Source organism: Nerophis lumbriciformis, linkage group LG14, assembly GCF_033978685.3.
Source record: "Nerophis lumbriciformis linkage group LG14, RoL_Nlum_v2.1, whole genome shotgun sequence".
NCBI lineage: Eukaryota > Metazoa > Chordata > Actinopteri > Syngnathiformes > Syngnathidae > Nerophis > Nerophis lumbriciformis.
Window position 1 is genome coordinate 21,616,835 of NC_084561.2, and position 24,141 is coordinate 21,640,975.

Below are 24,141 nucleotides of genomic sequence, written 5' to 3' on the forward strand. Positions count from 1 at the left end.
TGCAGACTGTGGCCTGTTGCTGCAGAGACTTTCTAGTGTGAGCCTAAAACTAAACGAGAAAGCCTGCCGGTCAAGTATGGAGGTAAGTCAAGATTCAATGTCTCACTATTTGTTTTTCAAAAGTGTCATGCTTATGTTGACACCTCATATTTATGAAACTGTCGTTATGAATGAACACTTGAGACACACGGCATACTTCTAATGCATATTGTAAACTGAATGACTAAATGTGTGTGCAATGAGTCGAATGAATGTTTCGGAGTTAGATTACACCAGCATTGCATCAGGATTTTTGCTGGGTTGTTGAATAAATTCCACATATGTTATGTGTGTTTGTGGTGGTAAAAAAAATTGTATACCTTAGAATTTCCTCCGGTGAATGCTAGGAATAGTCACCCAAAACAGGAATGTGTGACTATTGTTTTCTGTCTGTGTGGAATGAGAAATATGTAACTTGTGCAGAAACCCAGATTCATCAAATAGGAACAATTTGGCATGAATAGTGCCACTGATTTTTAAGCATTTGGTTGCACTTTTGTTGTGCAAACCACAGGGTCATTTGATGCACAAATATTTGCAAAGCAGGAAGTTGGACACAGGATGTTTTGATTTCCCCTCTTTCCGCCACTCAAAACAATAGGCGCGAATTAGTACAACGTATCTGATATAATACATATACACATACATTTCTGATATAATGGATTCATCTTTACTCTGATTTGCTTCATATAAATGGAATGAAACTAGAACAAGAAGTAAAATACAAAACCCAAAACCAGTGAAGTTGGCACGTTGTGTAAATCGTAAATAAAAACAGAATACATTACAATATTCAAAAAATTTAATAGACTGCAAAGGTAAGATACTTAACGTTCAAACTGGTCAACTTTATTATTTGCAAATATTAGCTAATTTGGAATTTGATGCCTGCAACATGTTTCAAAAAAGCTGGCACAAGAGGCAAAAAAGACTGAGAAAGTTGAGGAATGCTCATCAAACACTTATTTGGAACATCCCACAGGTGAACAGGCTAATTGGGAACAGGTAGGTGCCATGATTGGGTATAAAAGCAGCTTCCATTAAATGCTCAGTCATTCACAAACAAGGATGGGGCGAGGGTCACCACTTTGTGAACAAATGCATGAGCAAATTGTCGAACAGTTTAAGAACAACATTTCTCAACGAGCTATTTCAAGGAATTTAGGGATTTCACCATCTACGGTCCGTAATATCATCAAAAGGTTCAGAGAATCTGGAGAAATCACTGCACGTAAGCGGCAAAGCTGAAAACCAACATTGAATGCCTGTGACTTTCGATCCCTCAGGCGGTACTGCATCAAAAAGTGACATCAGTGTGTGAAGGATATCAACACATGGGCTCAGGAACACTTCAGAAAACCACTGTCAGTCACTACAGTTTGTCGCTACATCTGTAAGTGCAAGTTAAAACATTACTATGCAAAGCAAAAGTCATTTATCAACAACACCCAGAAACGCCGCCGGCTTCGCTGGGCCCGAGCTCATCTAAGATGGACTGATGCAAAGTGGAACAGTGTTCTGTGGTCTGACGAGTCCACATTTCAAATTGTTTTTGGAAACTGTGGAGGTCGTGTCCTCCAGACCAAAGAGGAAAAGAACCATTCAGACTGTTATATGCGCAAAGTTCAAAAGCCAGCACTGTGATGGTATGGGAGTGTATTAGTGCCCAAGGCATGGGTAACTTACACATCTGTGAAGGCACCATTAATGCTGAAAGGTACATGCAGGTTTTGGAGCAACATACAATATGTTGCCATCCAAGCAACGTCTTTTTCATGGACGCCCCTGATTATTTCAGCTAAACAATGCCAAGCCACATTCTGCACGTGTTACAACAGTGTGGCTTCATAGTAACAGAGTGCGGGTACTACACTGGCCTGCCTGTAGTCCAGACCTGTCCCCCGTTGAAAATGTGTGGCGCATTATGAAGCGTAACACAACAACGAAGACCCCATACTGTTGAACGACTTAAGCTGTACATCAAGCAAGAATGGGAAAGAATTCCATCTGAAAAGCTTAAAAAATTGTTCTCCTCAGTTCCCAAACGTTTAATGAGTGTTGTTAAAAGGAAAGGCAATGTAACACAGTGGTAAAAATGCCCCTGTGCCAACTTTTTTGCAATGTGTTCCTGCCATTAAATTCTATTGCAGTCTATTCAATTGAATATAAGTTGAAAAGGATTTGAAAACCATTGTATTCTGTTTTTATTTACGATTTACACAACATGCCAACTTCACTGGTTTTGGGTTTTGTATTTTACTTCTTGTTCTAGTTCCAATCCATTTATATGAAGCCAGTCAGAGTAAAAATGCATCTACTATTATTATCTATTTTATTAGAAAGAAATAAAAACTAAATGCTGTAACGTTATAAAATAAAAATTGTTGTTTTAACAGCAAACTGCCACCTACAGTAGAAGAGTGTGCAAAGCAGGCTACGGAAACCCTTAACCTCTCATTTTTGCCTATCATTCACAATTCTCATGTGAGGTAAACACACATACTGAATGTTTTGCATGATTTGCAAATCCTTTTCAACCCATATTCAATTGAATGCACTACAAAGACAAGATATTTGATGTTCAAACTCATAAACTTTTTTTTTTTTTTGCAAATAATAATTAACTTAGAATTTCATGGCTGCAACACGTGCCAAAGTAGTTGGGAAAGGGCATGTTCACCACTGTGTTACATGGCCTTTCCATGGATCAAAGGTCACGGGCTTAGCTGCTTACATGCAGTGATTTCTCCAGATTCTCTGAACCCTTTGATGATATTACGGACCGTAGATGGTGAAATTCCTAAATTCCTTGCAATAGCTGGTTGAGAAAGGTTTTTCTTAAACTGTTCAACAATTTGCTCATGCATTTGTTGACAAAGTGGTGACCCTCGCCCCCTCCTTGTTTGTGAATGACTGAGCATTTCATGGAATCTACTTTTATACCCAATCATGGCACCCACCTGTTCCCAATTTGCCTGTTCACCTGTGGGATGTTCCAAATAGGTGTTTGATGAGCGTTCCTCAACTTTATCAGCACTTATTGCCACCTTTCCAACTTCTTTGTCACGTGTTGCTGGCATCAAATTCTAAAGTTAATGATTATTTGCAAAAAAAAAATGTTTATCAGTTTGAACATCAAATATCTTGTCTTTGTAGCATATTCAACTGAATATGGGTTGAAAAGGATTTGCAAATCATTGTATTCCATTTACATTTACATCTAACAGAATTTACCAACTCATATGGAAACAGGGTTTGTAGTAAATAAATGCTAGTAAAAGTCAGCTAACAATGGAGCTAATGGAAGTCGCTCTATTTTGCTTATGAAGCGCTAAAAAAAAAAAGCAAAAACCTCTATCAACGTTTCATATATGTATATAATGTAGTAACAGGCATATTCATATTAACATTAACATAATATTGACGTATTTTGTTAATTGTACGCAAACGGCGTCGCCATAATTCCACAGACGCATCACAATGTTCAGTATTTTCTTCAACAGCAACAACAATTACTAATTATGGCAGACTTCATGAGAATCAGATCAGAATCAGATTTATTGGCCAAGTATGTTTAACACTCAAGGAATTTGACTTGGTAGACTGTGTGCTCTTTGTTCAATGCAAGAAACAAAGTAAAATGCAACAACTACGAGAGAGTGCAGTGCAACAACGATTACTCTGGGACAAATGATGATCTAGAACTTTATATTTTTGAGTCTGAATATACGGAGGTTGACCTACAAGTTTTAGATCAGATCCAGCAAGTAGCAGTATTGCTAAGTGGTAAACAAGAAATACAAACTGACTCGGCCCATAATAAAACAATCACTTACTGTAAATTGTCTGCTCTCACTGGGATGCCGACTGATGGGATGTTTATATCTTCCCATTTAGAGGATGAAATAATCATGATCCTCATGCAGGTAAAAAAAAAAAAGAAAAAAAAGGTGGGGCGCAAACAAGCGTTCTTGCTTGTCTTTCTTTCTCGCCATCTCTGGGTCTCAACTTTTTGGTTTATGGCCACAACCTTCTCCCATCCAGGTGAGAGGCATGATTTATAATCTCAAATTAACTCAGATGCTAACTCCCATAAGCTGCATTGTTAGCCACCTCTTACCGTACATTACAAATGAGAATACATGTTCTTGTCTTACATAGGGATTGTGAATGACAGGAAACATGCCAAAAAGTGCAATTCCCTTTTAACAGACAATGAATTTACAGAATTTACATTACTTGTCCAGGGTGTACCCCGCCTTCCGCCCGAATGCAGCTGAGATAGGCTCCAGCACACCCCGCAACCCCAAATGGGACAAGCGTTAGAACATGGATAGATGGATGTTGTGCTATTACTGAGGACTATTACTGAGGACTTTGATTCCAATATTTTACTGTGAAATAACAGTTAATTGCTGTGTGAAATATAAGTGCATTGTAATGTTTACAGTCATTAGTGGTAATACTTCAGTACATTTTGAAAACAGTATTTTACTGTGAAAAACACTGTTGAATGCTGTGGAATCCTAGTATTTGTTTCACATTGTACTTAGTTGTGACTTGATTTCTCCATATTTTTATACCTGAAAGGCCAGTTGTTTTTCTAAGCAGGTTCTTTTTGCACTTACCACATCTGACCGTTAGATGGCACTGTATAGCAAGACACAATTGCATCCATTGCTTTGGCACCAAGACTCAAGCACATACTGTAGGAAAAAATAGCTTTTGAACAGTTTTCCTTTGTGAACGAGACCAGTATACAGTATAATACTGAAAAAATGGTAAATGGGTTTGCAGAACTTCAGCTTGGTCAGATGTAATAGTCTGGATGCAGGATCTGGAAGTGACAAAGAGATGATGAGTCCTTACCCTGAAGTGGAGCCGACACCAGCAGAGTTGGCTCAGTGTGAAGCGGAAGTAGGCACGCTGCTCAGCATCATCGCTGAAGTGAACAAGAAGATGGGGTCCCTGAAGGCACCAAGGTAGTGTAAGTGGTGATGGCACACATGCACTATCCATCATGGTGCACCTGCACAAATTAAACAAAATAAGCATCTTACGTGCAAATTTCACATTAACACTTAATTATGATCACACTTTGCAGTGAACCAGGTGATTTGAGACCACCAAGACCACCCAGTCCTCTTTTTCCAGACCTACTTTCACACAGGTTGATGAGACACGTCCCAGAGAGGAACACGTCTGGTTATGTCACATCGAATCCTCCACTTCCAAGTCGAGGTTGGTGACCCGATTTGGACCAAATCTCTGATGGATGTGAGCTTTAACACAAAGCCAGGAATCACAAATGTCCTCCTGTAGGGGGCAAGGGTGTCATATGGACAGAACTCAAGGGGGCTCTGACTGCAGTGGAGGACTCCATCAACTATAGAAGGTCCTGGGCAGCCCCCATTGCATCCTCAGATCGAGACAGACCCAAAGAGCATCTGAGAGCAGCTCAGGACAGCTGGGCCAAGGCTGACAAGGTACACAAAAACTATGAAAAGGTATCCCAAGCTGATCATGTGCTGACGTGTGACTAAGAGGTCGACATCTCTTCACCTTGTCTTTGTCAGCCTTTTTTGCTCACTTGGTCCCTTCATTGCAGATTTTGGAGGAGATGGAAAAAGAATTTGGGATTTCTTGTCCTTCAGCTGTGACAAAAGAAACATTTCAGGAGGAACTGGTGGATCATCCGGACTCCGCTCCCCAGCAGGGAGAATTGCAGAGATCATACAGCGTCAGCAACGTGGAAGATGAGAAGAACAAGGTGGATGTTTTTTTGCATTTTATATCCATTTTTTTCTGACTTTGGTTTCTTCTGGTTTCCTCCGACAGGTTGGTCACCAGAGGACCTGGAGGTCGGCCATTTGCTCCCCTTCTTACAGATCGTCGAGCACTGCTGGGGCCTCCTCTTCCTTTCCATGTTCTCCGTTGCTACTCAGAAGAGCAGCCAGAGCGGGAGGAGCTTTTTCTCCAGGAAGTGACGGCTCTCCACTGAGCTTGGGCAGTCCTTGTCCAAGCGCCATCGGTCTGCCGGAGACTGAGATAGAACGACTGAACAGGTTGTCACGCCATAACAGTCTACTGCATTTAGTAGTTTATATTTACATAAGACACAGGTCTTAAACTCACAGCCTGTGAGCCATTTGGAGCCCGCAGACCTATATTTTGTGGCCCACTACCTAACTCCAGTTTAGTGGCTCGCGCATCCTAGGAGGCTAATAGTTAAACATATTATGGAAAACTTGAATCCGAATAGACACTACCTACAATAACGGTGCAAACACAAAAATGACAACAAACGCACATTTGGCAACACGAAGAGCAACTTCCTTCAAGCAAGCTGAAGCGTCACTGATTATCTCAACACTGTCAAAATATAAAAACAATTGCAAAATATAAAAACGAACGCATTATTCATGCGTTCGTTACGTCTCGTCTCGACTACTGTAACGTATTATTTTCGGGTCTCCCTATGTCTAGCATTAAAAAATTACAGTTGGTACAAAATGCGGCTGCTAGACTTTTGACAAGAACAAGAAAGTTTGATCATATTACGCCTATACTGGCTCACCTGCACTGGCTTCCTGTGCACTTAAGAAGTGACTTTAAGGTTTTACTACTTACGTATAAAATACTACACGGTCTAGCTCCGTCCTATCTTGTCGATTGCATTGTACCATATGTCCCGGCAAGAAATCTGCGTTCAAAGAACTCTGGCTTATTAGTGATTCCCAGAGCCCAAAAAAAGTCTGCGGGCTATAGAGCGTTTTCTATTCGGGCTCCAGTACTATGGAATGCCCTCCCGGTAACAATTAGAGATGCTACCTCAGTAGAAGCATTTAAGTCCCATCTTAAAACTCATTTGTATACTCTAGCCTTTAAATAGCCCCCCTGTTAGACCAGTTGATCTGCCGTTTCTTTTCTTTTCTCCTCTGCTCCCCTTTTCCTTGAGGGGGGGGGGGGCACAGGTCCGGTGGCCATGGATGAAGTGCTGGCTGTCCAGAGTCGGGACCCGGGGTGGACCGCTCGCCTGTGCATCGGCTGGGAACATCTCTACGCTGCTGACCCGTCTCCGCTCGGGATGGTGTCCTGCTGGCCCCACTATGGACTGGACTCTTACTATTATGTTGGATCCACTATGGACTGGACTCTCACAATATTATGTCAGACCCACTCGACATCCATTGCTTTCGGTCTCCCCTAGAGGGGGGGGGGTTACCCACATATGCGGTCCTCTCCAAGGTTTCTCATAGTCATTCACATCGACGTCCCACTGGGGTGAGTTTTTCCTTGCCCGTATGTGGGCTTTGTACCGAGGATGTCGTTGTGGCTTGTGCAGCCCTTTGAGACACTTGTGATTTAGGGCTATATAAATAAAGATTGATTGATTGATTGATTGACATTCAGTTTTACATTTGTAATGACTCGGGACCTTTTCAAGGCTCAGAGTCACTATAGCTCAGTTCATCGCAAATAGTGGGGCGGGGGGCGGTGCGATGCCGGCTGGCGCTGCATGATGATATTCGAAAAGCTGTGCACTACAGAACGTACTCATTGTAGCCATTAATCTTGACTTTATTTAGATTTTTTTTGTAAATCAGCACAAATTGTTTTCTTAATTTTTGATTGTAGGTTAATTTGTTTATTATATTGTGCTCCTGAGATAATATTGCTGATCAATTTGAATTTATTATTATTCATCAAGTTTGTTTAGATGTATTTTTTTTAAATATAAAATAGTTCATTTCAGTCAAAAAATAATAATATTTTGCATTAGGATTTAAAAAAAAGAATTCCAGGCAAGCTGATGTTAATAATGTTATTTTTTATAGTGTAAGTTGATCTATATTTCTTTCTTTTTCATTGACATTAATGTTAAGGATACAATGATATGCAGAAGTGTACTTATAACAACTTTATAGACAAATTATACTTTTTATAGTCGCGGAAGAGAGTGGAAGGTTGGGTTGGGCAAAATGTTCTCTTGTTCCTAGGGAGTGCGTAACAGGAAAAAAAATTAGAAACACAGCTTTAACTTCTGTCAGAAGTAGTTAATACATTTAGTCACATGGTTAAAATGATTCTGAAGTGAATATAGTAGTACCTCAAGCTTTGTTGGTTCTGTGACGGAGCGCTTAACTTCAAACACTTGTATCTCAAATCAACGTCTCCCATTGAAATTAATTTAAATCAATTTAATCTGTGTTTGGCTCCTACAAAACAGCACAGTTTTAACATTTAACAAGGGAAAAACACTTTTAGATAATATTGTACTGTATGATAAACAATACAAAATAATGTACTACAAAGATCTATAGTAGTTTTTTGAAGTAATGTAATAATAATGTACAGCAGAGGTCCCCAACCACCAATCCGGGGACTGGTATCGATCCGTGATGCGTTTGCTACCGGGCCGCAGAGAAATATTGAATAATTTATAAACGACTGCATTTTCTCTGACTTAACTATCGCCTGTCCCACTAGACACACCAATAAGCTTGTTTATAGATGTACAATAAAACTCCTCATAGGAAGTTGCCATTTGTTATAACTTTGTGACATGATAAAATGCACATTAATGAACATATAAAACATAAATGTGACGGGTTGTAGCCAAAGGCTGATTTCCATGTGCAATCCCCAGATCTTATTGCAAAATAACAAGCCCAGGGCTCCCACTAATTCCTGTTGTATTATTCATGCACTTATTTTTGCTGTATTTATTTGGCACAAGTGGAAAGCCAAAGCTAGTCCCTGAAAATAATGTCTACATTAAACCGGTCCGTGGTGCAAAAAATGGTTGGGCACCACTGATCTACAGTATTTACCTTGGAGAGTGGAATTCTACATCTCCTTCCAGCTGCACACTATCTGCAGCTTTTTTTATATTTTCAATGATTAATGTCCGCCGTTTAGACATTACTTTACCAATCTTGGCCAGCGTTACCCATTCTGCTTTAGCGGGTGCAGACTAGCAGTTGTTTCACAAAGTTTCTATGTTTTTGATGACTTCTTTCTTTGATTCAATGACAATCATCCACTTCCTCTCAGCACTGTCCTTCACGCCCGCTTTCTTCCATCTCATAGTTGGAAAAACAAAGTTATGTCGATCTCTAGCTATAAGCTAATGCTAGCGAGTAAGACCAGATGTTTTGGTGGATCTTTTGGGGTTAACTGTGACATTTAATAGGCCGACTAATGGCGGAGATGTTTGTAACTCCAATTTTTGCTTGAGACTTGAAGCATAACAGTTAGCCGAGAGGCAACTCTTATCTCAAAACACTCAGTTGGGGTACATTTTAATTTGGGACCCTGACCTAAGTCAATAAAAAAATACTTGAGGCGTATTCATAATTTTGCCATTAGAATGTTCATGCACACAGGGAGTATCTGTAGAATTATAATCCCCTGGTGTCTTACAGGTACATTGAGAAGCTGAGAGCCAGGAATGAACGTCTCACTGTTGCTTTGGAGCGAAAGAGGGCAGAGTTTGAGCAGATCAGCGTTACATTTAAGAGGCTCGAGGCCGACTGTTCGGCCATGCACCTGGCTCTCAGATACTGGTAGACACAACAGCCTTGTTGTCGGCATTATAGCACCGTGTGACATTGTGCTTGTGTTGTCCCAGTGAGGAGTGTGAAGAGGCATACGGCGAGCTGCTGGCGCTTTACGAGGCTCAGAGAGTTCCTGTGCAGGCCGACGCAGCAGGTGTTTGAATACCACTTATTAATGTACACGCATTGCGCGAGCGGTTGTCGTTGGCCGACTCCCAACTGTTGTTTTTATCTCGTCGTCAGAGGCCGTCGATGTCACTCAGCTGCCCGGCAGCCCGTCAGCTCAACGCGGGGAAATGGCAAGTGAGGAATTGTCCACCTCCTTTACAACAGAGGCCACCAAGGAGATGGAAACACATACAACACAGAGGTGATGTTGTGAAGGGCACCCTGCCACATACATAATAAATGTCTTCATATTATATTCAATTATTTTTCATCCTGTTATTGACCTTTTGTAACCCCAGGACTACTGAATTCAGTGAACGAAAGGTTGCGCTCCATGAGCTAATCGAGCGCCTGAAAAGGGACCGGGCGGCCATTTGCCTCTCAAAGCCGCGTGCAGGAGTGGAGGTTAAATTGAACCCGGACGCTGGTTCCCCCGCTGGGCTGCAAGGGGGACACTTGACTAAAGATAACATCAAGCGAGATAAGACGTCTGTGATCCATGAGATCACCACAGCCAGGGTAGGAGTTGATTTTACAGTAGTACCAAAACAGTAGTCCCAACACACTCGTATCTCAAGTCAACGTTTCCCATTAAAAATAGTTGAAATACATTTAATCAGTGCTCGACTCCCCAAACCAGCACAATTTGATCATGTAACATGCCTTTTAAAAAGAAAAAAATATGTATGAAAACAATACAATAGAATGTACTGCAAACTACAGTAGTTTCATGAAGTAATGTAATATCATGTACAGCATTTACCTTGACTTCTACAACATCTCCTTCTGTCAAACACACCATCAGCAGCTTATCCATATTTTCATGGATAAATGTCCGCCGTTTAGATATTATATTAACATTCTTGGCTGGTGTTAGACTCATTCTGCTCCAGTATGGTGCAGACTAGCAGTGTTAAGCTTGACTTGCTTTACCAAGTTGACAACACGCTCAATCATATTTTTGATGATTTATTTTTTGCTAATGAGTAAGACCAGGATGTTGGGCAGGCCTTACGGGGTTTACTGTAACATTCGCTACACAAACTAATGGCAGGGATGCTTGTTTGCTTACAACTTAAAGCATAAAAAATAGCCCAGAAACAGCTCTTATCTCAAAACACTCTTAAGTTGAGGAACTCATAAGGGGGACCTATTATGCAAAAACAACTTTTCTAACCCATTGTTACCAGTCTTTTTGTATTTGGGATCGGCATTAGTCCCAAAAATTAGAAATCAAACCACGAAGGCATAAATCATATATCAATCTTGCCTTTCTTCATACTTCCTCCAACGAACCATTTGGAATTTGCCCCAATTATGACATTTTCCCAATTGTTACGTCAGCAAATATATCCATATTTGGTAGAAATTTACCCAACCTGCTTTGTGCGATTCTGCCATTGTAGTCCAATGCTGTAGTCAATAAGTTCCTGCTTTTTTTCTATCCTCTTGTTGTGGGGCAGACTGGTTCGTACAAGCACATGTATCCTGCGCTGTTGCCATTTCTAATATAAAGTAGCGTACAGTTCTAAATTAAATCTGTCAGTAGACTCCAATGGAAGCGTTAAAAATTACAACATGGCTTACGGAGAGAAGATGCAGTCCAAGTGGAGGCACGTAAATAAGAAGGAATGGTCAGAAATCAGCTTGAAGATGGTCTGTAAAACAAAATCTATGCAAAATTTTGACCAAAGAACCACCATTACATGCTATGTAGACCACAAGGAAGTATTTTAAAGGTAGAAAATAAACATAGTATGACCTCTTTAAGTTGAGGTACCACTGTAGATCAATAATGACATGAGTATAAACATGTTGTTTCATCAGATAAAAAGTCACATAAACTACCCATTCATGTCCCTATATTATGTATACATATTTTCCGCGCTGACTTTGGTCACATGACAAACTTTAAGTAAATTATTTTTAGAGCTGTGAAACTGAAAAAAAATATGTCCCCAAAAGGGGCATAACAAAAAATTCTTGAGAAGCACTGCTGTATGACATTCCGACAATAACATTGCATTTGTGTCTATATATTGGAGTCTTTTTGTAGGTTGATTTCAATTATGGAAGCTAGTAATAACCTGTGAATAATCATTATTAATCCAAATTCAAGTGTAATCAATCAGATTTAAAAATTGACAGAACTATTTTTGATCCAGAACACCAGACAACTGAACCAAAAACATAGGTAAGAAATATGAAGTTAGTCTACCGTTATTAACCGTATCCACTCGGCATCCATTGCACCGGTCACCCAAAGGGGGGGTTTGCCCTGATGTGGGATCTGAGCCGAGGATGATGTTGTGGCTTGTGCAGCCCTTTGAGACACTTGTGAATAAGGGCTTTATAAGTAAACGTTGATTGATTTATAGATATATTATTGAATATGATTAAAATCAAGAGTAAGGTTACTAATTCAGTGTTAACATTTGAGTGGGTCCCGGACCTTAAGGTCAAAAAAGGTTATTTTTGTTATTCTGTTCCAAAAACCCATCTTCTATTTAAGGTTGTCTATCATCCAGTCAATACTGCACATGGAATTCTGTTTTTAAACACAACGGGCACTTGGACAAAGTCTACTAAAGCCTATTCTGCTTTTTTTTAGGAGGAGATGTCAGACCTGCGTGCCCTCATCCGTCTGAAGGAGAAAGAGTTGAGGTGTCTGGAATGGAGTTTGGTGGCCCAAAAGACCCAAGAAGCATCTGGAGCGTGTATTCCAGAAAGCCTCCGAGATGAGCTGGAGGACTGTAAGATGGAACAACAGGTAGCACACGTTGACTTTTAATTTTCTTGTGATACAAAGTCAAGGTGAAGTGTACAAGAGGGAACAGGACGTTGGTCTTTTGTGACATACCCGATTCAAATCTGGCTGTCCCACATGGGAAATCATACATCTATCTACCAAAGCAGAATCCCTCCAGGCCAAGAGGGATATTTTGGTCAAAGAAGGTCCTCTACTGGGCTGAGGAGGCTGCAGCACAGATTTCACACACCTTTCACGCTTTCAAAGTACATAGCTTCTAATCTCAGTCAGTCCTTCATTGGAAGTCTTCATTTTAGCAAGACCGTTTGGACAATTTCAGTTTAGGAAAGACCCTTTTCTGTTCCACCAAACAAGGTCTATAAAGACATGTTCAGATTAATTTGGTGTGGAAGAACTTATAGAAATGGGGCGTTACTCTTTTATTTCCATTTAACTTCCAGTTGGTCCAATTATTCCACCAAGGGCCTTATACTAAGAAAAAAACAACAAAAAACAAAGGTTGTGGGACACCACTCTGAGATATTTCAGATATATACAGTATATATTCTGACTACAGATATAAATTATTTCAGTAATCGAGTAATGGTTTGTACTGAAGCACTTAAAGGTTTATTTAAATGAAAAGTGCATAGCAAATAAAATGTATTATTATTATTTATTATTTCTGGCGGGCGTTGTGGTGTCCTACGTAAAAACACCTTTGTCTCAAATTCTTCTGCGTATAGAACGATCGCTCTGTTTCAAGAGAGTACAACTTGTAGGTTTAATGTGCACAATTAAATAGCTTAGTTGCTCAGACAGTAATGTGTTTATATACATTTATATTGTTGTTTCTTAATAAAGGAAGATGTTAATGTCTCTTGTTTTCATGTTAGCATTTAGGTCCGTGCGTTTATCAAAGTGCAGTTATCTGTCACGGTTTTCATTCATTTTAATTTTTACAGCGGTTACCATTATTACCGTTTATCGTTACATTTACACTCAGCTACAATAACACTCCTCATATCTCTTCATTGATGCCATTTAAATCGTGAGAAGTTGCAGGGCGTTTGGGCGGCATCGTAGGGCGTAAATACAACTTTAGGATCATAAAAATCCACACCAAAAACAAACACACAAGTGAATTAGAGACGCCCAGCGTCAAATGGTCCTTTCCCATGGATGTGGCGCCACCAGCAGGAAGTGTAAAGTAAAAACAAAAGCGCTCAGCCATTGAAACCTCACACATGTGTACGATGTATGTGGTTAAATATTATGCTGGCATTTTATTCTTTTTTATCACATTTTCATTAAAAACATTACCGATTTAGGGCGAATGAGATGGGTTTTTTGAAAAATTAAATAAAAAGGAGAAAAACATTTAATTGGAGGGTGTTTTCACAAATAAACAAAAGTGATCAAAAATGTGTTAATTTGCAGGGTCGCAAACGCTGAGTCATGAATTTGTAGGAATGCATATTTAAAGTGGAACTGCACTTTTTTGGAATTTTTCCTATCATTCACAATCACTATGGGAGACAATAAGACCGATGTAATTTTTTTTAATGCATAATGCATATGTAAGCGGACTTTTGTTTTCGCTTATTTATGAGTAAGTCCGCTTACAATGGAGTCAATGTCTAAATAACCATCCTGAAAGTGCCAACAATACTCCAACAATACTCCATTTACACATCGTAACTAAATATTAGTGATATTGTTAATATAAGCGCTAAACTATTTTTAGCAGCGCATTGTCAGAGAGAGCTAACTAGCTTGTTGCTGCTCTACTGACGTCTTGAGCTGGTGAGCTGCTTTCTCGCCTCGGAGCTGCTGAAAGTTTATTGTAGATCATAAATAATGCCTCTCACCTCGATAGTAGAAGGATGAGGACATCATCCGACAAGTTGGTCAACTTAGGCATCCAATTTAGAGCCTGAAATGGCGAGAAAGGCACAAAAAGATGCTTGGTTCTATGCCTTTTTTTTCTTCGCGAGGATTAGGTGTCATTCTTCATCTAAACGGGACTATATCAACATCCCATCAGTCGGCATCCCAGTGAGAGTAGTCTTTGGACAGTAAGTGATGTTTTATTATGTTTGTGGCTCTCATGAAGTCTGCAGTGAGTAATAATCTGTGATGTTGACGGAAAAAGCAAATGTTGTGATGCGTTTGTGAAATGAATGCTTAAATGCTTGAAATTAGCTAAATTTATGACTATTACATGTTAATGTGTATGTTACTACAGTACATACATACTTACAGCATGTATATAAAAACGTAATGGAAGTGTTTGGATCTTTTTTTATGTGATTTACAGGCAGAATAGAGCCACTCCCATTGGCTCCATTTTAAGCAGACTTTTGATGGCATTTATTAACTAGTTGGAATGTATTAAAAAAGAAAAACAGATTTGTTCTTGTATTACATAATGATAGTGAATGATAAGCAGAATTTTAAAAAAGTGCAGTTCCCCTTTAAAAACAAAACTTTGTGATAGGATTAATTATTCATATCAAACTTTTCAGCTTTTTCTCTTTACAGTGTGCCTATTTGCTATTTTCAAGGTTTTTCTTGTTTCATTTTATTTCTACAGGTATGCACTTTTGCCACCGCTGCTGGAGTTTATACAGTATATATCTCCTATCCTTATCCACACTCAGATCATTCATGTCTTATGTTACCTTGTTTTACCTTGATTTCATGATTATAAAATGAATCCATTGTCAATGTGCAATTCACAAATATATTTTTGGTAATCTTGCTAATATACCACAGTGATAACTGAATGTCAAACATAAACAATATTTGTGTTTGCATGTGAATGTTCCAGAGGCTGTGTGACAATGCTGCTAAACTATGTAGCGATGGTGACGTGACTGGGCTCAAGACCAGGCCCATTTTAAAAGAGATGCAGGCAGTCCTTCAGAGGTGAGATGATTGTTAATCAGAAATTTTCACACACATCCGCAATCCGTCACACCTGGCAGTCTTTTGAAATTGTTCCTCAGGCCTTGTTTTGTTTGTTTGTTTTGGTTTTAAGATGCATTTGGGTCTGACCTCAAGAGATCAAACTCTTCCTTTTGAAAGGACTTAAAGGGTCTGTTTGCAACATTTACACAGATGCCTAGAGGGCGCCAACTAAATGTATTTTACACAGTATCTTACGTCTTCACGTACGAAACACATGCACGCGCCGTAGCTTTAGGTGTTGTTAGCCAATAAAAGCAACTTGAATGAATATTCTATCATAACAACAACAACATGACTGCTTTTGTATGTGTGCACATGCTCCCTACTTGACGAGTTGACGAGACCGTGTGATTGACCCCCGTAAACACCAATCATTTTATTCGGGCCAGTAAAAATTGTATTACATAAGCTTTGTAAATGTAAAAAATATAGACACCTTTCAAACAAATGTGTTCTGTTAAACCACTAATGGTAACGTACCATAACCTAGCCATTGTTGTTCTTGTTATATGTTTTGCTTTGAAGTATGTTACTATGAGGAAATTGCAAACAGCACCTTTAAGAGTTCCAAATTCTACATTCATCTGGTTCTCGTACGATTTTGTTTTAGGGAGCAAGCCCTAAAGAAGAGACTGGCTTTAGTTTATGACCCGACCCTCACAGACAGTGCCTCCAACAGGAGAGACAATGATGAGCATGTTGCAAGGCTCACACAAGCTCACAGGTAAAAAACAAACCAACAATCAATGTTTCAAATCTAGTCTTTATGCTTTTGGTAAGCCTTTTTGTGTGGCTATAGGCTTTAATGCTAATAAACTGTGTTTGTCCACGCCCAGTGTGGTCCCTTGAAGCACTATTGTGCTCTTTATTTCCCCTCGCTATTATTACAGCTGTATAATAACAGCAACAACACAAATATAGCTCTATAATATGTCTCACATGCTTATCAAACACATTTTAAGTTGTAAAATGTCTAAGTAATCACCACTAATGAATGTTAACAAAAGATGACCGATAGGAAAACATGGCATCAGTAACGCTACAGTTTAGACTGATTGTCAGGTTGCCGCGACAACCGCCACCTCCGACATGATTCATGTGTTTGTCTAATATATAATCCAGACTGCGTTCCTGATGTAATACCAGTAATGACATGACCACACGCTCTCGCTGCACGTTTTGACGCCAGATGGCAATAAAGTTGAAAGTCAATAGCGAGCGTTACCGCAGCCACACAGGGCGCCGCCATCTAATACCTATGCAACCGTCACTGCGCAATGTACTTTATAGCGTATTCATAAGGTCTGTCAAAAAAAGACGTGTTAACGCATGCGATTAACCACAAAAAAATATTGCATTAATCATGTATACGCACAGATTAATCACGCAATTTATTTTGAGCGCACATGCTCCTTTACCTTAACCACAAATGGTATCCTGAAAGGCGGTCAGTGATCAGGTCAATGCATACGTCAGTGCAAAGATGAGTGAGGAGACTCCCACTGGTGTGTATGCTGGACTTTAGATAAAACTGTTACTAAGTTTTGAGCAAATAAATGACGTACATTCAAGTAAAGTATCTTAAACATTGTGTTACGATCCGCTGCCCGGATCATAGTTTGTTTAGGTTTGAGTCACATGTTTTCAGCACCTTGATTTTGTTTGTGTTCAGTTGCCATGTCAACTGATTACTTTCACCTGCCTCTGGTTAGTGTTCGGGACGCGCACCTGTTGCCCGGGCACTAATCAGAGGGCTATTTAGTCTTTGCCCTGGCCTCACTCGGTCTGGCTTCCTAGTTTGTTCCCATACAACTGTTAACGACTACTTTGATTCTGCTAGCTTTTCACGCTATGCTATTTGTGCCTGCTAGCTCCCACGCTAGTCCTTTTGTTTTGCCTTTTGTGCTACGTGCATGTCCTTTTGTTATTCACCATATGATTTATATTTAAAATAAATCATTTTCCTACCTGCAAGCTGTGTCCGAAGCCGTCTGCATCCTTGGGAGAACCACACCCGCATCACTATGCGACCACGTCGTTTCAGTAGGAAGCCAGCAAATAACAATTCTCCCGCAGCAGCCATTGAGGAGTTTGACGAAGGTACGTGGGAGGTGTTGCGAGCAATGGAGGCGGAAACTCTTCGCTATTCCCCCTCGGAGCGCCAGGACCTGATATGGGGTCCCAAAGGAAAGCTGGTCCCAATCCACTCCGTTTGGCCCGAGGACATCGCCACACCCCCGCAGTACGGGACGCGTCAGCGAAGACGGAAGCCGGCCAGAAGGTCTTCCCCTCGCTGTCAAGACGCGCCGCTCCTGCAAACTCCTCCCCCGGACCGAAGCAAGCTACATGCAGCTCAAACTTCCCCTCCTCAGATGTTTGGCAACCCAATCGGCCACTTCGCCAAACAGTTTTCCGATTGGGCTGTCAGTCACATGGACAATTGCAACAATGACGTCATTTCATTGGCGCCCCCCGAAGAGGTAACTCCGCCCACTCCCGATGACATCATTGAGCAAGAATTTTTTTTTCCATCTTCTAATTCTTTCTGTCAGCCAATACCAAATGACTTTCATTCTAAGATAAGACATTATCAGGACATTTTTATTAAGTGTAAGTCTAGTCAGTCACATTCTGATTTTCAGACTCCACCTCCAGTGACTTTGGTTCCGCCCCCAGTGACTATTGCTCCGCCCACTGCACATATTTTTTCCCCCTGTGCTCCCACCCAATCTCAAGTGGGGGATGATAATAGTCAATTTGGACAATTTGAAGAAGAGTATACCCCCCTCCATACCTCCCCCCACCCACCCTTGAAGACGGTTCCAAACCGCAAAGAGCGCGTCTGGTATCCGCGTCTTGAGGGGGGGGCTAGTACTGGGAACTGTGCTAGTGCGGTGGCACAACTTCGGCGTACTAAGCCGCAACCACCTGCACGGCCACCGCCACCAGTTTTTTGGCGTGCTAAGCGGCAACCTCCTGCACGACCACCGCCACCAGTCTTTCGGCGTACTAAGCCGCAACCTCCTGCACGGCCACGGCCACCAGTTTTTTGGCGTGCTAAGCGGCAACCTCCTGCACGACCACCGCCACCAGTTTTTCGGCGTGCTAAGCCGCAACCCCCTGCACGGCCACCGCCACCAGTCTTTCAGCGTGCTAAGCCGCAACCTCCTGCACGGCCACCGCCACCAGTCCTTTGGCCTGCTAAGCCACAACCGCCAGCTAGGCCACCTCCAGCTGCACCTCGGCTAGCACCTGTTCCTGCACCTCGGCTGACACACCAAGCTTCGTCTCCAGTACCTCCACCACGTCAAGCTCCACCATGCCAAGTTCCTCGGCTGGTTCCCACACCAGCACCGGCTCCAAGGCTGGTTCCCACACCAGCGCCGGCTCCAAGGCTGGTTCCCACACCAGCGCCGGCTCCAAGGCTGGTTCCCACACCAGCGCCGGCTCCAAGGCTGGTTCCCACACCAGCGCCGGCTCCACGGCTGGTTCCCACACCAGCGCCGGCTCCACGGCTGGTTCCCACACCAGCGCCGGCTCCAAGGCTGGTTCCCACACCAGCGCCGGCTCCAAGGCTGGTTCTCACGCCAGCGCCGACTCCAAGACCAACCCCTGTCCTGGCTCCGAGGCTAGCACGAGTCGCGGCTCCAAGACTTGCACCAGTACCTGCACCAGCTGCCGCGACGACGGCTCCTCCTGCCTCCACGGCGATGTCTGCTCCTCCTGCCTCCAGGGCGACGTCGGCTCCTCCTGCTTCCACGGCGACGTCGGCTCCTCCTGCTTCCACGGCGACGTCGGCTCCTCCTGCTTCCACGGCGACATCGGCTCCTCCTGCTTCCACGGCGACGTCGGCTCCTCCTGTTTCCACGGCGACGTCTGCTCTCTCCTCGTCTTCGCCTCAGCGACCTCGAGTGGTCTGGCTTCGCAAGCGGCGCTCTCGGAGGTTTGTTTATGGACGCCAGTGGCGCAAACAGCAGCGACACCCGAGACGTAGTCGTAGAACTCTCCGGCTGCTGAACTTCTGGCGCCACTCACGCCCACCTTCTCGGCAGCCACGAATGTGGCCTTTCCGTGGTCGCCCGCCTCGCCTGCGGCAGCGGCGTTCCACTCGCCGCCGCCACCTGACTCTTCCCCGGTGGATTCGGGGACACGTGGCCTGGCGACCCACCACCAAATCCTCCCTCCACCCTCCCTGGACTCTTGAACTGTTTCTTGTTTTTTGGGTTCTAGTTTTATTTCGTGTCAAGGGACATCTGGAATCTGTCCTTTAAGGGGGGGGTACTGTTACGATCCGCTGCCCGGATCATAGTTTGTTTAGGTTTGAGTCACATGTTTTCAGCACCTTGATTTTGTTTGTGTTCAGTTGCCATGTCAACTGATTACTTTCACCTGCCTCTGGTTAGTGTTCGGGACGCGCACCTGTTGCCCGGGCACTAATCGGAGGGCTATTTAGTCTTTGCCCTGGCCTCACTCGGTCTGGCTTCCTAGTTTGTTCCCATACAACTGTTAACGACTACTTTGATTCTGCTAGCTTTTCACGCTATGCTATTTGTGCCTGCTAGCTCCCACGCTAGTCCTTTTGTTTTGCCTTTTGTGCTACGTGCATGTCCTTTTGTTATTCACCATATGATTTATATTTAAAATAAATCATTTTCCTACCTGCAAGCTGTGTCCGAAGCCGTCTGCATCCTTGGGAGAACCACACCCGCATCACTATGCGACCACGTCGTTTCACATTGTCATTTAAACATTTAATAAGATTGTATTTTTGTTCAAATATTGCTGCTTTTTAAAATGTAATAACCTGTGACTAAATGTGATTAATCTAAATTAAAAATCTTGATTAATTAGATTAAGATTATTAATCTTTGGCAAGACTAATCATTTTCCATCCAGACCACCTGAGTACCGAACCATATGTATTGCTAAGAAATATGAATAATAAAAATAAAATATGATGACTGAAATATGGTCTAACTGACATTAAAAGCATGATTTAAAATATGGGTTTATTTTGTTATACTATTCCAAAAAACAGTCATTTATTCAAGGCGTTAAAAAATATATAGAGTATATATATGTATGTATACTTATACGGTATTGACTGCATGCATTATTAACGACTTAGCGCAAACGAGATGGGTTTTCTGAAGAAGAAAAAAAGGCTTATTTGAGAGAAAAAAGTACGAATGGGCAGGTTTTCCCACAAAAAAAGTAAAAGTTCAATAAGAAATCCAAATATAGGCGACCATCCACTGTTTACAGTAATGTTGCACATGTCCAACGTAATAGATGAGATTTATCACATACAGTACAACAACGAAACATAAAAATGTACACTAGCATAGCTAGGAGAGCTAAAACGCTAACATTGTGGTATACACTTCGACAATGTCCAAGTGTAGGACTCCCTTGAAAAAGAGATTCCTGATCTCAATGGGACCTTTCCTGGGTAAATAAAGGTTTTTTAAAAAAAACAACAACAACACCTAGTGGACCTCAGGTGGGGGTGTGGTTTATAAAATGTTCCAGTGCCAATTAGCACTTCCTGATTGGAGCATTTTATGTTAGCAGTCGAACAATAAAAAGGTGCTTGAAAAAGTAATGTGTTATTCTCAAACCACCACATTGGCAACTGCTACAACCTTCCATATTTTAACAGCAACATCATGCTAGGTTAGTCTATTCACTGAAAAAAAACAAATCAAACTTGCCACTCCCACAATTGTATCAGACTGACGGATCGATAGATATCTTTTTAAGAAGGTAACGAAGCCTTTTTTTTCTCTCCCTAAAGCTGTCCTTTGTGAAGTGATGTATACACTTAAGGTCTGTATGAAAACAGGCGCAAACTTGATAGCACACACAGCTGGATTGCATCTCTTCCGTGAGCAAAAAAAGGCACGCAATCCATTTAGCATGTCTGTCTTTATGGATATGCAGAATATATGCTGATCATCAGAACAACCACAATACTGGGATGCAAATATAATTATATAGCACATGCAGTGTGATCTTTCAAGAATGAAATTGTTCTGCGTCTATATTTAGTACGTCTGTAGTACACGCAATTTCATAGTTTGCCCACGCTGTTTCGTGGGTGGTATTTGGATCTTAGTAGAACAGGCCCGTACTGTATTTTTGCTCCACTAGCTAGCAGCGGAACAAAAGTAATTAAAAAGACAGTTAGGGAAACCTTTTTTTTCCTTAGTGACGTCATGAAAATCCGAAACATCAAAAGCGCCTGTTTGAGCCCCTTTTTTGCAAAAGTAGGGCAAAAGAGAGAGATATTAAATATTTTTTCATAAATAGGGTCTAGGAATATGTGTTAATACTCGAACAAAAAATAAGCCAAATACACATGTGATTTTCATAAATGATGTGTAAAACTGAATCTGATTGGATGTTCTGCATTTCAGTAAGGCCCTGAGCTCTTACCGACACATTCGCAGGAAGTACCGGGAGCAAATGTGGAAGCTGGAGCAGAAGATGGCAGCCATGATGGAGAGTCAGCACATCCAGAGTGGAACGTCAAAGGCATCTGTAGAAGATTCAGAATGGAGGAGGGAAGAGACCGTACTATGATGCTTCAGGAACAACTGCATGGCTGTGTCTCCACGCATGCACTTCACTTCCATATTTACACTTTACATTTTGAGGTCTTAAATGTCACACTTAGAATGTTGCACTCAACATGCCCCGAATGGTGAGTGTGCAGCAAAGGACCAATGACACAAAAAGTGCCACACAGAACTCTGCTCTGTTCGTGTTAAAGGAGGTCAATTAAATTACAAAAAAAATGCAGGTTTTTTTTGGTCCGATATCTTCAGTGATCTTCAGCTCTCACTGGATCGGTTTGCAGCAGAGTGTGAAGCGACTGGGATGAGAATCAGCACCTCCAAGTCCGAGTCCATGGTTCTCACCCGGAAAAGGGTGGAGTGCCATCTCCGGGTTGGGGAGGAGACCCTGCCCCGAGTGGAGGAGTTCAAGCACCTCAGAGTCTTGTTCACGAGTGAGGGAAGAGTGGATCGTGAGATCGACAGGCGGATCGGTGCGGCGTCTTCAGTAATGCGGACGCTGTATCGATCCGTTGTGGTGAAGAAGGAGCTGAGCCGGAAGGCAAAGCTCTCAATTTACCGGTCAAGCTACGTTCCAATCCTCACCTATGGTCATGAGCTTTGGGTTATGACCCAAAGGACAAGATCACAGGTACAAGCGGCCGAAATGAGTCACTGCTGCTCCACATCGAGAAGAGCCAGGTGAGGTTGGGCATCTGGTCGGGATGAGGCCACGGGTAAGACCCAGGAGACGTTGGAAAGACTATGTCTCCCGGCTGGCCTGGGAACCCCTCTGGATCCCCCGGGAAGAGCTGGACGAAGTGACTGGGTAGAGGAAAGTCTGGGCTTCCCTGCTTAGGCTGCTGCCCCCGCGACCCGACCTCGGATAAGTGGAGGAAGATGGATGGATGGATCTTTTCCTGCCTCAGCCTCAATGTACTAGTTGTCTTTATTGCGATGGACATGAGTTCTTGCTTTAAGCCTATACATGTCTGCATTGTCGGAGTTTGGTGCAGGTTAGCTGTTATGCAATCCTAGTGCAGATGTGCTGGTGTATGTCCCTGACATCTTAAGTGCACAACAAGACGAGCTCGTTGGCTACTGCAGTCAGCTTAGCATTCACACTGGTATTTTTGTCATGGGTACAAAGGCTGTGCAGTAACTAACATACTGTGTGTGTACCGAATGCCAGCTAGTGTCCTTGTACCGCACTTCCTGACGTCAAAAGAGCCGCTCTGGACAATGAGCTTACAGGTCAGCGCTTTTAGCTCATTGTCTAACAATGCTTAAGTCTCTTATGGCCATGGAGTCCATGGTCGTAGTTCAAGCCCCCAGCTGGACTTAGAAGCTAGAATCAAAAGTGTTACACCGGTGCCGTGCCCCGTTTGCCAGGTTGTAACGCTGTGCGATAGTATGCAGTGAGAACAGCTCAGAGCATTTTAGCTCACCACCTAGTGCTGCTGCACTTAACTCCCATTTGCTGGGGAGCCTGGTTTGAGCCCTGAGCTGAACTGAGCTGGCACTCACAACTGTGCATAACGTAAAGACATGGTTGGGGAAATTGCATGACAAAACTTAACTATTCCAGGATGTCAAAATGATGCAGGTTATTTTTATATTCTGCTTTATTTGCCAGCCTAGATTTCCCAAAAAGCTTGTAAAAAATAGTATTTCATTCTTACGAGTCTGGTCAGGATGCCACCCAAACGAGTATCGATGGGAACCGGGCCTTATGTTTTGATTCTCCCAGAATCGTCCACATTTGTAAACTTAATTTCTATTGTTGATGCCAAGTCTGTCTATCTCCATCTTCAATCTTCCATTTGGGCAAATAAACCACAGTTCTTAAGTTTTATTATCACTGGAAGATGAGAACGAGGCTAAACATGTTGAAATGTTTATTATGTTCATGTTTGTCATTCATACTGACAGCAATCAGACTGTATAACGCATATGTTCCTTTTGACTGTACATGTACTGTAAATGTATATTTATATTATTCACATGTGAATAATGCTGTATAATAGACTGTATTTATATTATTCACATGTGAATAATGCGGTATAATAGACTATATTATTCACATGTAAAAAAT

The 24,141-nt window shown here is 42.0% G+C and overlaps 1 protein-coding gene across 1 annotated transcript; it reads left to right on the plus strand.

Annotated features, from left to right (window-relative positions):
* ushbp1 (Usher syndrome 1C binding protein 1) lies at nt 1-24,141 on the plus strand. Its single transcript, XM_061975837.2, has 14 exons — nt 1-82; nt 4,837-5,021; nt 5,144-5,280; nt 5,362-5,525; nt 5,648-5,809; nt 5,878-6,104; nt 9,468-9,608; nt 9,674-9,753; nt 9,843-9,969; nt 10,067-10,286; nt 12,379-12,537; nt 15,350-15,447; nt 16,100-16,213; nt 21,909-24,141. Exons 1-14 carry the CDS (start codon nt 77-79, stop codon nt 22,072-22,074), a joined length of 1,986 nt encoding a protein of 661 aa, XP_061831821.1. The 5' UTR covers nt 1-76; the 3' UTR covers nt 22,075-24,141.